The sequence below is a fragment of the Carassius auratus genome, chromosome 29, assembly GCF_003368295.1.
Source record: "Carassius auratus strain Wakin chromosome 29, ASM336829v1, whole genome shotgun sequence".
In the NCBI taxonomy this organism is placed as follows: domain Eukaryota; kingdom Metazoa; phylum Chordata; class Actinopteri; order Cypriniformes; family Cyprinidae; genus Carassius; species Carassius auratus.
Genome location: NC_039271.1, coordinates 12,837,417 through 12,854,002, shown reverse-complemented (window position 1 = coordinate 12,854,002; position 16,586 = coordinate 12,837,417). Strand labels below are relative to the sequence as shown.

Sequence of the window (16,586 nt, the reverse complement as noted above, 5' to 3'; positions counted from 1 at the left end):
AAACATTCAACATTAATACAAAATACCACAAAAACAGCTGTCTTCAAAAATGAGTATGTTCACCTCCATGTGTCTCTCACAATGTTCTTGGTCCTGGCACAGATATCTTGCCTGTGACCTTAGAAACAAGAGTTAAATTTGATTGTGATGCTGCTGCTGACGTCCTACAACACTTGGTGATGAGAGATGGGTGAAGATGCCTCCTGCAGACAAACCGAGAAATGACACATCAGAGCTTTATAGTGCAGTTATTATATTATATAAGTAAAAGATGAACTTTGCTCCCTTGTCAAAATTTTTTTTATGCCTTTAAGCAGTTTTACCTCGAAAAAGACTCCATATAAAATGCTCTGAAATGTAACATTTAAGCTCCAGAATAATGTACAGAGCCATTTCACAGGCTCTCGAGAAGCACCTGAATATCATCTAATCCATCATAAATTCCAAAAACAATTGCAACATGTTTGCGGCAGAATATTCAACAGCTTCAAACAAGGCAATGCATCCGTTTTAGCACAGAATATTGTGTTCTCCATCTGGCATTTATTAATCAAATGCTAAATAGAACATTACAGTCTATTTCAACCTTTTGTGGTTGAGTATTTTGAACACAGCAAGTGACAGCAGACATCAGTAATCAGAAAATACATTTGATTATAATACACGCTTCATTTTCATCTAGCTCCAGGGTTTGACCGCAATGTCAGAATATCTTAAAAACGCATCAGAGGTGGGTGAAATATTCAAAAACAGGCTATAACATCCTAATTTCTCAAAGACGCAGTCATCAAAACTTCATTTAAACGGAGTCTTAATTAAGGCTGATCATGTGCACAGTATTTCCTTACCAGTCCAACACGAGGAAAGCATGGAATATAAACCAAAAACTGAAAAACTGTAGTGTTTGATTAAACATATGTATGTCCTTTAATGAGCCTGTTTTTTTTTTCATTTATTTATTTTATGTTTTATTTATTTTTTGCTATTTTCCCTTTGAAACATTGTCTGGATCTTGAAACTTTTAAGGATTTGGCTTTTCATAAAAGCAGCTCATTCAGAAGGTACACAATCTAATCAGGTTTGCATTTCATCCCAATCCTCGATTTGTAATCCGATGGCCTTCATGTGGTCGATTGTAAACTGGTTTTGTCCATGTTTGTAATAGCGCCTTAAATCGTTTGGCTCATCTTCCCCCATGTCTTCATCGCTGCTGTAAATAACAGAGGCCATGTTTTTGCATGGATCTTCATCATCTTCATTAGCTTGAGTGAAGACATATTCATTTCTGGGACTTACTGAAGGATTTAGACAACAAACGTCGAGCATTTCTGCAGGAATTTCTGCTGTGGCGATAGTGAAAGTGTTTTGCTGCACAACAGGCGTCAAAGTATCCGCTCTGGTTTCCATCTGATTGCATACAACTACAATCTGTCCTTCATTTTCGGGCACAGTCTCATCTGCTGTTCCGGTGTCGTCTTTAAAAGAGACCGATTTTCCACATGCTTTCCCATTGATCAGAGCTGAAGATGAGAGGTTTGTGGGTGTTATATCTGGGAGCACCAGGATGGGCAGCATGTCTTGCAGAGGTGTGGGTCTGTCAGACTCATATACCCTGGTTGGTGGAGGAAGTAGGCCTATGTCTTCTGTTTTGGTGTACAAACCATTGGGGTATTCATGGTCAGTGAATGCCTCGTTGTGGTAAGAGGCATTCTCTATGAATGATATGGGACGTCCTGAATTGACCTGTTGACCATGGACAAAAGGGCATTTAGGGTCGCCTCAAACAACCATGACATAGTAACAGGTCAAATCCTCTGCTGTGGTCCAGTGCTGATTATAGAGGAGCTGTGTGTGTCACTGATTCCTGAGACATGGGACAAAACTGTTTGTGTTGAGGGGAATTATTTGGGGATTAATCTTTTTGGTGCAACGTCCTGTTTATTTTCTCACAGAACGTGTGTATGTGTGGGTGTTTTCCAGCTGTAATAAACATCTGAAAAATATTGTGAACTGTTATGCCAAATATTTATAATAGGTGTTTGCAAACATAGCATTAAGCTGATTACAAATATATTATAGAACATTATCAGATTTTCAGTTCCATCTATTGAACTGTTGCCACCATCAAGCTGCATTTGTGCATGTCTTTTTCTTTTTTTTCTTTTCTTTTTTTTGTGTTGCTAGTTACCAGTACATTTTTTTTTTTATAGAAACATAATTATTAGGGAAAAGAAACTAAAAAGAAGTAAGTAAATAAATACATAGCCTATCCTGTGTAAAAAAAAAAAAAAAAATTTTCTTGTTCCTGTTCTTATATATACACACACACACACATATATATATATATATATATATAAGATGTAATTTGGATCTAGTAAACAGTAAATGCAAATTAAATGGAACAGAACATTTTTATTTTCTTAAATTTCAAGTAATGTCAGGTAAAAGTGTGGCGTATGTTTTGTCGCATCTCTCAAGAATCAATCAATAAACAATTAACAATTACTATATTTTCAACAGTGTTTATTAAACTTGAAAATGTAATACACATACACATACACAAATACAAAACACCTATCTACATAACAAACACAGATCAATCAAACACACAGTGAAATAAATAAACCAAATCATCAGACACAGGGGGCTGTGCTTCATATACTGACCAGCTTAAATGTTTCACCGTGTTTATGATAAACTGTAACATGGACGATCCCATTTAAACCGGCCTACCAGTAGTATATGGCTTTCAGATTCTCTGAAAATACATCTCACCTTCACAAGGGACAGTGACACTGCAGAACACGTCTAGCTACTTAATAGTACTTACCTGCTGAAACCATCTTAAGCTCTACATGAGAGGAATTAAAAAGAAAAGTGAGGGGAAAACGACAGGGGCTGTTTCCAAATTTTTTGAGTAAATGATGCTTTAGTCTATTTTTTCTTGATGATACAGTAATCTTTGTCCAGTCAAAACACATTTATTCTTTTAAAGCTGGCTTATAATGTAATAGTTTATTTATTGTGTGGCATTTCCATGTTTAGTGAAAAAAAAAACTAGCTTGAACATCTGTAGATCCTACAAACAACAAAGCAGAGGGACAATTCGTAGCACATATATACTACACATACTGTACTTTATGTGTTGTATTTTTCTCCTGGTATTTGTAGCATATGCTCAGAGAAGACATGAGCTCACAGCTAGTCTTGCTTTTAGTTGCTTTGATATTACAACCCGCAGTACAAGCAAAAGAAGACAAGCCACTTGTAGATTAATGAATGAGAGAAATCACAGTACTCAGTTCAGTTCAGTTAAGAGCCAAATGCCTTATTGGTAAATGTAGCATCTCGTCTTAGAAGCTGGGTTTGAATCAACATACTTGTATGCACATTTTAGCTAACTGACTCAATAATTTGATCAAAGATGAAAAACAACTTCATTCAAAAACATAAAGCCATTTGGTCTGCATGCTAAACTACAATAAATTATTACAATTTATTCTGAAAGTCCATTTTAGACTGTAACTAACTCTGCAACTATAATGACTGCTGGTTGTGAAGTTATTTATATGAAGTTGAATGTAACTTTGATGGAAACCTTCTTACTGTTCTAAGATCTACATGTGCTTGAACAGGACCAACCTAAAGAATATTTTGCAGGATTTTGAAGGTGATTTGAATAGAGCTCAATTAATTTTGGAGGTTTATGTCTTTCCACATTCGAGCAGACAGGAGCTGTTTTTGCTGTTCTTCACATTGCTTAGATACTGTACAAAATTGCTACCTTTAAGGGTGTAGCCAAGATGGCAGCCAGGTAAACTGACTTGACTCAAAGGGACTAAAGTTTACTACTCTGTATATTCAAAAGCTCTTACCACATTCGGGTTTTTCCCAAGAGCTACGGCGCCCCTGTCCGCTGGATCCCGTCTCTCTCTCCGTCTCTTGGCCAGCCAGAGGAAGAAAAATAGTAATGTCACAGCCACTATCAGAACAAGAGCAGCAAGGCCGCCAGCCATCCCTGTGTTCATCTCTCCAAACAGACGTTCCTCACCAAACGGACTTCTGGGTACTGTTTGAGAGTTTAGAGATTGAAAAACAAAATTACAAAACTCTCACAAAGATTATTATTATTATTATTATTATTTTTTTTTTTTTTTTTTTTTTTTGTGGTCCGTTTATCATATAGTTTGGTTTTGAATGACTGCCAAAAGCAGGGCAGTGAGGAGCTGGAGAAGGATAGAGGTTAATGGGAACACGATGAGGCTAAATCTAATTTGACACGTTATTCATGCCTCTTAAATCAACCATAAATAATCAGAGTAACCATATTAATTTACAGAAATGGCACAGATCTGTAATTGATTCTAACAATGCGGATAAACTTAAGAGCCATATTAAAAGGACAAATTATAACCATTCATACTTTAAGTTCAGTTTATAGGAGTTTTATCAATATTGTATGAATATTCAAGAAATATGAATTTAATTAAAAGACGACATTTTGTAGTACAGAGTTTTCATATTGCAATGTTTTATATTATATTACTTTCAAAGGAAAGATAAATGATAGCAATTCATGCAATTCCAGTTTACTGAAGTTGGATCAATAATGTATCATGCATAAAAGAAACATAAATTGAATTGGAGAAGACCATGTTTTTTATTATTACTATTAATTTGTTTGATTATTTTACAGAGATTCCAAATTGCAATATTTAACTGACCTTATATTTTATTTGATATTATTCTATTTTATTCAGAAGGCAACTCTACTTTTTTTGATCAATTTAATAGAAGAAAAAAAATGCATATTTTTACATATTTAACTGTAACCGTGATTTTAAAGAAATCACGAAATTAACATAATTAATGCACTCAAATGCATTTACCTGGTTGTCCCCTCTGCAGCACTTCAATATCCACTGAAGCATGGGCCGTCTCACCTGACTCCTCATCTGTTGCAATCACCTTTGATAAAAAAAAGCATCACATCACCAGAGATGTCATGACAAATATGGCACTAATGAGGCATACATATAGATCAGTGGTTGGGAACCCCACCAGGTCTCTCACCCTTTACCAAGAAATAATCAACTAAAAAATAGATTTCAGCTTTGTGCAGCCAATTACAACTTCTTTGCTATACAGCCTACTGAAGTTAATGAAAAGTTTAGAATAATAAAATATGTACAGTTGTGCCGGGCAAGTGTGTATTCAGGGCTGTTTTATGATCCTACAAACAGACATTCACCAAAACAATAACAACCCAAATCATAACTAAAATATTATAATTACTATAAGACCAGATCACCCAATACAAGATAATTAACTACACAGAACCCCATTCGCTTTATGTCTACACACTTAGTAAACCAGGCCTGTTTCTACAGGGGTATGAGAGGGTGCTCAGATGAAAGCAAGAGCACCATTAAGTAAAAGCTGTAATAACAGGTCTCTATCACACATAGGTTCGCGCTTTTAAAGAGCATCAAAGGTTTCTATTCGCAACGTGTTTTTGTAGCACTGAGCAGTGTAGCCAATAACAGACATCTCGATTGAATTGTTAAAGGCAATGGCCAATCAGAAGTGTTCATGTTGGCTCTTTGATCAAAAAAGATTCCCGACCCCTGATGTAGATCAATGAGTCTTAGTCATAATTGTCACCTCCAGAATGTGTCGATCAAACGCTCTGAGCCGGTCTGTCTTTGCAATCACAATGCCATCCTGAGTAATGTGGTACAGTTTGGTGTTACCTATCAAGGGCTGCATTGTGTAATGGATTTTTGGGTTTATTCCCTGCACAAGAACAAGAGAGAGAGAGAGAGAGAGAGAGAGAGAGAGAGAGAGAGAGAGAGAGAGAAAATGCTTTAAATAAAGTTTTCAGGCATTTTGAAATTAAGTGTCTCCTATAAAGGAAATGTTTTCACTGTACATCGCTGAAGTCCCTGTCGATGGCCTGGACGACCAGGACTTGGTTCCCGTAGGTAGTGACCAGAGTAGCAGGACTGGAGCTCTCAGTGAGGAACCCTTTGTAGACGGTTTTGTTGAAGATTGGAGGAAACCGGTTCTCCGACACCACATGCACCAGTACCGTCGCCACCGAATATTTCTTTGGGTCGTTCGCCTGCGCAGCCTGTCAGAGTTTACAAACGGCAGTTATGATGAGAACTTTGATGCCATCACTGTGTCACATAACCCACACATTTATGTTCAATTCAATTTCTTTTTATTGTCTTTTTATTGTCTGTCATTATGGTTTGCAATATGGCAGTTGAATAGGGCAGTACTTCCATACTGTGTCCTTGTTAACACTATACAGAAGATCAGCATGTTAAATCAGCCATTATCTTGTTCATAAACATAGACATCGTCTCGTCATACCATTATGCGGAGTCTGAATGAAGGTGTGAGGAATCTGTTTTCCACACGTTGCCTGAGAGAGATTTCTCCTGTTTTAGAGTCGATTGTAAATCTGCCATTATCATCACCTATAAAGTCATTATGAAGATCATTAAAAAAAACTATAATGTACATTTGAAGGGTTAAACAGTTTATAGATCAATGCAACGTACAATAAACTCACCTGACAAAATACTGTAGGCTAGAGGAGTCAGTATGTCTTTATCTCCGTCTTCTGCATGAATGGGACCCGGAGAAAAATAAAGCACAGCATCCTAGATCATAAAGAGCATTCATATTTAAACATGCGGGTGAAGACAAAAGCTTCACAGCTCCACTTGTTTTTTTATTATGTTTTTAATGCAAAAAAAATGTTATATTATACTTATTGTTATTGCTTAACAATATTGTTGCTTATTGGTCCTGTGAAATAAAATTCTAATTACTTCATTTAATTTTGGCACACACTTTGCATACAGCTAATGTGGATACTGTAGATTTCCTATTTATAATTGTATTAATTAATCTAAAATTGGTAGAAACTGGTTTCTGGTTTCTACCTGTGGCTCAAGTGGTAGAGGTTGTGGGTTTGATTCCCAGGGAACACACGTTAGGTAAAAAAAAAAATGTTAGCCTGAATGCACTGTAAGTCGCGTTGGATAAAAGGGTTTGCTAAATGCATACATACATGCATACTGTACATACAACCATCAAAAGTCACATGATCCTTTTAGAAATTATTCTAATATACTGATTTGCTGTTTAGGTAACATTCATTCTTTATTGAATGGAAGGTTCAAAAAAGAAGTGTTTACTTGAAACAGATTTCTTTTTAAGATTATAAATTCCTTTAATGTCCATTTTGATCAGTTTTAATCCCTCCTTGCTGAATAAATGCAATTATAAATATTTTTTTTTTTACTTTTGAACAGTAGTGTGCACAACAGGTCATTTTCAGCTAAATCAATCAGCTGTACTTTAAAATGTTACCACATACCTCATCTGCCTCTGTGATGTTAACACTGTACACAGGGTTGGTGCAGATATTATGATCTCCATCTTCATCAACTGGTACGCATGGCTGAAACTGAGGATACTGGTCATCACCGTCTAGAACATTCACGGTGACTGTCGCTGTTGTGCTGTACTTCTCTTTTGTGTTCGTCTCCTGTTGATTTAAACAGCAAGAATGGCCGTTCTTAATTCTGATTCCTTTCCAGCACATAAATGTCCTGTGATTGGCAGTCAACACATATGTGAATAACATGTGCTACATACCACAGCAAATATGACCACCTGCAGCTGGTTTTTAGTCTCATAGTCCAACGGTTTATCCAGGATCACCATCCCGCTGTTGGGCAGATCAATCCTAAAATAGCTGGCGTCGGCCTGAATGAGAGACACACAGTGCTGGTAATGCTCTCTTGGATTCTGGAAAGGAAAAGGGGTTCTCTAATAGCATTCATGTATTTTTATGTTGTACAAATGCATTTTTGTGGCCTCTGTTTAGTACTGGTTTGAGGATTAGTCAGTCAGCTGCAGACAGAATACTGCAAAACCTTTCTTTCAGTCTTTCATCTGTAATTTTGTCCTTTATTGAATGCGTCACTCACTGTAGATTTGTCGGTCATATAAGTGATCGTGTCTCCATCGCCATCTCTAGCTTTTACTGTGAACACCATCGAGTTTACACTCAGCAACTGTGAACAGAGTCAGGATTCACGTCAGGACTCTAGGTTATAATGATTCATTCTAATAATCCCACATGTAAAATGTAAAAGGTTCATTTAACACAGGAGATTACAGTAAAAACATCTAGCGTAATAATGTTTACCTCACTTATATATCGTGGTTGAATTGTGTCTTCAAGGAAATATGGCATGTTGTCATTTTCATTCAATATTTCCACCATGATTCGATATCGACTCTGAAATACGAGAACGGGGGTTAATTGCACTCCAGGATCAAGCATCATTATTTTGGCAATGCGTTTTCATACCATACCCTAATTATATTATCTTCATAACACGTCAAAGCAGCTATCAGAACGGATCCCAGCACCTGTAAATTACCACAGGAAAAAAATCAGTTAATTGGGTTATCTCACAATTATCACACACAAACACATATATACAAAACCCATTTTAGGATTAAAGCATTATATTGTAATGTTTTATGTTGTTTTGGCCTGGTCTCAACAGACGAATCTGGTGAAATAAAGCTTAATAATAACAACAACAAATTACAACAGTAACTTATAGACATTCTATTTGAAATCCCCAGACTATGGCTTAGAACTCCTCCAGTGTTTCTGGCAGTCCTAATGCTTCAGTGTTATTCTAGCTCGCCTCCACATGCTAACAGCCACTACTCGTGTTAATCACCTCTCGATCTAAGATCCTTGAAAACGACGAGTTGAGGCGGATCGTTCTGCCTTCAAGGTAAAACCAGTCAGCGTTTTCTCCAGTGAGACACAAGCGGATGCTACTGGCTCCAGGGTCTCCGTTGATGCTGAGGTTGGCTATGAACTCTCCAGTGAGACTGTTCTCTCTGACCGTGGCAAATATGTCTTGACCACCAAGGCACAAACTGGCTGCCGTTCAGATGAGAGACTGATTAGATTATGAGGACAACACACAAATCATCCATAAAATCACAGACTGCAAAGCTAATTTATAAAGCAACACCTTTGTAATAGAAGGGGAGAGCAGGAATAATTGTAACATGCACAATTCTATCTTTATTCTGAGTTTATGTCTTGCAGTTGTGAGTTAACATCTTGGAAGTTATATTTGTGGATTTAGAAGAGTTCACACTGCATTTCTCTTTAGTTCTACAATTCCAAGCGGATTTCTTGCAATGCTCATGTTTTAATTCAGTCTTAACACTTCACAATGCTGACTCATTTTCTCAGAATTCGGAAATGAACACCTTGCAAATCTTATTCTTACCTCACAATTCTGACTCCTGAATTTTCACTTTAGACTTTAATTCTAATTTATTAATTAGTTTTTTTTTTCTTCAGAATTTGGAGTTAACATCTTCGAAATCTTACTCTTTTTTTGTTTTATTTTTATTCTGAAGTAATCAGAACTCGGAAAGTCCCCCTAATATGTCATTTAATATTCATATTAAAGTACCTACTTAAATTCACTAAATTAATATTTTGTTTACAAAATCAATAGTACCAAAAGACACAATTGCTAATACAACAGAAAAGAATCATAAAATGAATGCAGACTGTCCATATAGGTTGGTCTTATAAATTGGATGAGAAATGTTTTATAGCTCTGACTTTTGATTGCTGACATCTACTACATGGCAGAGCAGTGATTCGTGAAAATCAGCCTTTGTGGATCCCGATTTCAGAGAGGTGTTTACCTTTTGCGATGTGATAGAATATGTTCAGTGCCATCTGGCAGAGGAACAATCTCCATGGCATCAACATGGTGGATATTCCCCTGGGCTCACGTCTCCTTGCTGTAAAAGAAATGCCAAACCCTGACAGTCAGTCGCTCTGAAGGATTTAGAGCGCTCATCTTACCTGTCACAAAGAGCAGACTTTCTTATTCACACCAAAGGTCAATTCAATCAGATTAACAAAGCATATTTATACTGTGGCGCCACCATCTGAAATTCATCAGCCAAGTCAAACCGATAAACGAATTACTAAAACCTGAGAGACACAGTCTCACCTCTCACCAATAAAGTGTTTGTTTACTTCTGTTTAGTCATGTTATTCTTCACCCAAGGTCTTTCCTAGTTCTTCAAACCTATTATGAAGTCTTTAGCCAGTGTCAAGCCAGCAGCCTGGCAGTGATGTCGCTTACATGACCTCCAGGCCACACTTTTGATCCTTCACATAAGAGCTTGTCTAAAATCCTCACATAATGCCTGCAAAGCTGCCTAAGAACTGTTGTTTCCCCTCTTAAGTTTTGCTGGCTGTCCAGGTGTGACTAAAAGAGATCGCTGCATTTTTGTGCCCTACTACACATTTTAACCCATCTTATATTTAATTATTGATCATTTTGTTGGATGTAACGGGATAGTTCATGCAAAATGAAATATTTGTCATTATTTGAATTCCCTTATTTCAAACCTGCATGCTGTCAAAGCAAAATTTGTATGTAGCTGTTTTCTGTACAAGAAAAGAAATAACTGCATGAGGATTAGTAAATAATAACAGGATTGTCATTGGGGGGGGGGGGGGGGATTATTCCTTTACTGGGGATTCATCCCATGACCACTAGAGGACACCATCACTCCTGTCCTCCCTGGGAAAGGTTATAAGGACAGTCCTTCAGACTGGCTGGGGTGGGTGTAAACTTTTGAAATTATATATATATATATATATATATATATATATATATATATATATATATATATATATATATATATATATATATATATGTATATATATATGTATATGTATATATGTATATATATATATATATATATATATATGTATATATATATATATATGTATATATATGTATGTATGTATATATATGTATGTATGTATATATATATATATATATATATATATATATATATATATATATATATGCATATATGTGTATATATATATATATATATATATATATATATATATATATATATATATATATATATGCATATATGTATATATATATATATATATATATATATATATATATATATATATATATATATATATATATATATATATATATATATATATACAGAATTGTAATAATTTCCCATTGTAATATATTTAAAAATATCATTTACTCCTGTGATGGCAAAGCTGAATTACTCCAGTCTTCACTGTCACGCAAGCCTTAAGAAATGATTCTAATATGCTGATTTAATATCAGTTGTGTTTGTGCTGCTTAATATTGTGGTGGATCCATTTTCAGGATTCTTTGTTAAATATAAAAACTCAAAACAACAGCTTTTATTTGAAACCAAAATCTTTTATAATGCTGTTATTGTCGCTTTTCTGATGAAATGAATGCATCCTTGGTAAAACTACTCATTAATTAAAAGAAAAACAAAATCTTACTGACCCCAATCTTAACATTAGAGGTTTTTATTCCACTATCTGGTAGAAATGATAATGATAGAGAAGAGACGGACCAGGGACCCACTGTTATGTATTGTATGAAATTGAGCGTTGGATTTTAGCCTTTAATCACATTTATTTTACATTACATTATGATGCTTAAATTGCAAAGCCATTAAAATCAATATTAATGTATAGAGTTTAATTAACAGTTTAATTTTACTTAATGCATTTTAATGTGGGACGTTTTTATTTACTGCTTGTCAGTTTTTAGCCAAGACCTAAATAGCAATATATTTAAATGATAAGTTATATAATTTAGTAGTTTAAATGCAATTTGTGTAAAGAGTCTAATAATTAATAATTCATGTTTCAGGACAATGGCTTGATTACATTTTTTACCTGTGCAATCCTGAAAAAAAGTAATCCAGTGTCAGTAGGGCTTGCTAACCATGTTAACCATGTCAGAAGCTCCTCCATATTGTGCATTCATGCCAGATGTAATCAATGATTGTTTGGATACATAATGACTGTATGTGGATTGCATGTGATTAGGGATTAAATCGAGCAATTAATACGAAACAGGAAGTAGGTCTCAAGATTATGGGATTACAGCACAATATGGTTTAATATTCTTGCTGCACATGGCAGCTTGCTGTTTATTATGCACGTCTCCACATGTCTGAGTTTGTCTGCCAGTGTTGATTAAGACCACTTCACCAAATTAAAGATCTTCAGAGTTTTAGCAGCAGTATATGTAGAATTAGCAATGCCACTGTATTGTGTTGTTTTGATTTGATTAGTTTAATCTCATATTTGAGAGCACTCATCTGCAGAGATCATATAGTGCATTCCTCCACGGTGATTGCCAGTGCAGTTTAAGAGATTATGAAAAGTGTCAATCATTTAAAAGAAAGAAAAAAAAAAGTTCAAAATGGAAATTTAAAATGTGTTTACCTACCTACATCCATGAAAAAGTTTAAAAGATTTAACACAACACTACAACACTGATTTAATTGTAAATTAATGTAAAAAAAAATAGAAGCATAATTTTAGAATTAATTCATAAATATTATCATATAGAAATAATTAAACACACTACTATCCAAGTTTGTTTTCGTACGATAAAAAAAGAAAATAAATGAGGACTTTTACATTGTAACAAACAATTCCATTTGACATAAATGTTGTTCTTTTGAACTTTCAGTTCATTAAAGAATGCTGGAAAAATAAAGCTTAAAAATATTTAACAACAACTGCCTAAAGTATTAAGCAGCACAAGAGTTTAAAATTTTTATTATAATTGATAACTAAGCAACAAATCACCATATTAGAATGATTTTAAAACTGGAGCAATAACTGCAGAAAATTCAGCTTTGTCATTACAGGAATAAATTATATTAAATTTTATTTTCTATATTCAAATAGTAAATATTTAATTGAAATGTCAATACTATTTCACATTATTAATATTATTACTGCAATAATATAAATTTAAATTGAAATAAATAAATGTATGCATTTAGCAGACGCTTTACAGTGCATTCAGGCTATAAATTTTTACATATCATGTGTTCCTGGGGAATCGAACCCCCAACCTTGCACTTGCTAGCGCAGTGCTCTACCAGTTGAGCTACAGGAACACTATTTATTTTAATATATACAACAAGGCTGGATAGATGTAGTCCCCCAAAATGTATGGTAAAAATAAGTTAATTAGCTAATAATTAATAGATAATTAATAAAACATTTAGAATAGTGTCACAAATCACATTATACCATTTAATTTCACTAGTTAACAGCTATTAAAGTGTATTCCCAAAGTATCTAAAAACTGCTTAAAATAGATTTATTTTTAGTTTTAGTTTAGGGTGAGTAAATAATGACAGCATCTTTAATTTTGGCTGCGCTGTCCCTTTAAGGTAATAATATGCACCCAGTTAGGGACAAATAAGGTAGCCTTTAAAAGCTTTTTTACCTGAGAGTGTAAGATACAGGAACAGAATTGTAGTAGTTCAGGCTAGTTTGAGAATAACATTACATCAGTTCATGATAACCAGTTCTTTTTCTGTAATTCTAAAAAAAAAAAATCTGCAGAAACGCATTAAGAAACACTACAGAGAAAGGTCGGCAACTCGAGCGAGGTCCAGCATGTTTAGAAGTGCGATGACTCATGCCGTCTCCTCAGATGAGAACATCAGACTCATTAGAGCAGCTTTGGACATGAACTCAAGCATAATAAGACTATTAGTATGAAGCAGGGCTAGTCGGCAAACTGAAAAATAACAGACTTTCTGATACAGATCGCTTAATATGTAAGAGTGAAGACAAATGAAATATTCTTGTCAAAGTCACAAAGCCATTTATCTGTATTCCTGTCATCTTTATAAGATCAGGCCTGCCAAGCTATGCTGAATGGATGCTTCAGTAATCCGATTGTTTTGAGACTGATCTACAGAGGTCACTGAACATCTATCAACCTGTCTATTAATACAGACACAAAATATATACTTTTGTTTGCATCAAGCATTTACTTAATCATGAAAACTGGTCAAAACAGCACGGTTTACAAAACTCAAGCATGCTGGGAACATCAGCTTTTGCTACAGTCGTAACAAGAAAGCACCTGTTGTCAATGTCCTGTGAAGTGTAGACAACACAATCACACACTAGACCGAACGCCCTCAGTATTTCCTCACCGTTGATCGGCTGGTGGATATCCTTTGTTTTTGAGCTCAGGGGATCCTGCTGTCACTTCCTGCGGTAGACACTCCTGTCCCTCGCCACATGTCTGTCCTCTGAGGGGGACTGGAACCTGCACCACAGGGAACAGCGGGCAGCCACAGTGCCAAACACAACAGATTTCTCTGGCTAATTAAGTCAGGGCTGCTGAGAGGGAGAGAGAGAGAGACACAATGAGGGAATTAAGAGCTCTCACACAGCAGAGCGAGGGCTTAGACAGCATTTTCAGGACAGGATAACTCTGGCTGATGAGAGGGAGGTTAAACTGAGAACATTAGCTCAGGCGCTGACGCTAATACAGTCCAAGGTGTGCAAATGCTAATAGTTTGTCATTACACATGATCTGCTGCCTCATGATGTAAAATTCAGACTGAGGGCGGGTTGGCCTGTTTGCTGTCAATCTGTCTAAAGGATCTCAAGATCCTTACCGAGATTTGGTATAATTTATTTACAATTTATTATTATATATAATAATTTATTCCAGGTCACATTACACACAAAAGCATTTTTTCTTTTTGCATTTTGACACAATTTAGTGACAATTACGTGCGTTTTATCAATAAATTCTTAATAAAAAAAAAAAAATACTTTTTCATTTTTAGAATATTTTTTTCCAAAAATGTCCATGACTGTAACACATGCAAAATATGTTTTAAAAAATTATTTGTAAATTACAAATGGTATAACTAATACTAGAGAATGATGTAAAAATCAAATAGTAATTAATATGTTTGTAATTAATAATTAATAAAAGTATTTAGTGTTATTTTAGTATTATACATAAGTACTAGTTTTTATCAATATTTAAAGTTTTATTAATTTAAGTTTTCATATCAATTTGAGAATACATTTTTTTTATTTGTTTATTTCCTTCATGTTTTATGTTTTTTGCGTTTTGTATTATGTTTTTTTTATTGCTTTTGTCATATTTTTGTTTTTTAATATTCCTTTCATTTACTTATTTATTTTTTTAGTTGATGATAATAACACACAATAATATTTTTTTGTTGTTGTTTGCTTGTTTTTTTGTTTGTGTCTTTGCTGTTTGTTTTTTTAACTTGAAAGCACCTGGTCTCCATTCGCTTTCGTTAATGTTTGAAATGGGACCTGTGCATGATTTGACAGATTTCCTTCCCTTGTATCGATGTTTACTGCTTAAGGATTCTGTGTGGCTCTTGCACCATAACTGCTGGAACTGATAACTGAAAATCTATTGAAGTGCCAGGGTTTTATCTATGAACTTGAGTGAGAGAACGTCCAATTGACCTACAATCTTCTGCTATTCCTCTCTCTGTATGAGATAACAGGCTGCTAGGCTGATCTGCTTTCAGTGGGACCACTCCTTAACACCACATATAAGGGGAGATAATTGGCTTACACTTCTTGCACTGTGGATTATACACTTGGACATTCACTTCTCATAGCTGGGCCCAGCTACCACACCTGTAGGTTCTCAAGGGATGTGCAAATTCTAAGAAAAACCCCTTCAGTTTCTGCTCTAGTAGCTACGCAGTCAATCAGATGGTTGTTTGCATTGATCGGCGGGGCTCACAGAGGAGTTCATTATCCTCCATCACTGCTTTCTGATCCATGTCCTTCCCTGTCAGCTTCAGCACCTCTTAGGCACATTATCTGGAGATGATTTGCAGGGCAGCAGGGGCCGTTGGAGATTTCCTTGTTTGTTTGGGAACTTGATGGCTCTTAGACTGAGTTCACCTCTAGAGCTCCCGCTGGGGTTGACAGATGTACATGTCCTCATGAGGAGAGAGCTCAGTGTGCACATGGACACATGCACGCATTCAAGAATATACACTTACAAAATTGTGTTTTTAATTCATTTTCAGTCACATATGCATTGAAATATTGAATACTATGCACACCATTGCAATCTGTATGTTAATAGGCCTACTGCATGGAATATAATTATTTTTGATGTGCACAAACTCACAGACAAATCTAAAATGTATACGAGTTAGATTTCCTTAAAGTGATTTGCAAATTGTTCAGATTGTGGGATTGTGTTCAGCTGGTTTAGCTGTCTACTATCATTTATACACTATTACAGTATTAAGATTTAGAGTTTGCTTTTATTTTTTATATTTTTAATTTAGGTTTTAGTCATTAATGTGCTTTTGTCATTTTTTTAAATTAGTTTTCAGATTTCTATATAGGTTTATAATAACTTATTTTAGTTAGTTGCCAAAGTAACAACTTTTTATTTTTCATGTAATATTTTATTCCATTATTATTCTATTTTTCTGGTTCTATTTGTTATCATTAGTGTAACATATGTGGTAACATTAATAAGGCCTACAGTAACAAAGGCATTGTTCATTGTTAGTACATTATTTATGTAAACTAATAGGACCTTATTATAAAGTGCTATTGTATTTTATTTCAG

General features: G+C 34.9%; 1 protein-coding gene across 1 annotated transcript; it reads right to left on the bottom strand.

The window, feature by feature from the left end:
- Positions 1–1,074: 1,074 nt before the first annotated feature.
- Positions 1,075–10,256, bottom strand: LOC113048111 (cadherin-related family member 5-like). The gene is made up of 15 exons (XM_026209653.1): positions 9,781–10,256; positions 8,784–8,992; positions 8,404–8,460; positions 8,234–8,326; positions 8,013–8,099; positions 7,678–7,830; positions 7,397–7,567; positions 6,584–6,674; positions 6,382–6,488; positions 5,933–6,133; positions 5,665–5,796; positions 4,890–4,968; positions 3,876–4,069; positions 2,831–2,851; positions 1,075–1,743 (listed from the first exon to the last, which is right to left on the bottom strand). Exons 1-15 carry the CDS (start codon positions 9,845–9,847, stop codon positions 1,075–1,077), a joined length of 2,331 nt encoding a protein of 776 aa, XP_026065438.1. The 5' UTR covers positions 9,848–10,256.
- Between the last annotated feature and the right edge of the window lie 6,330 nt (positions 10,257–16,586).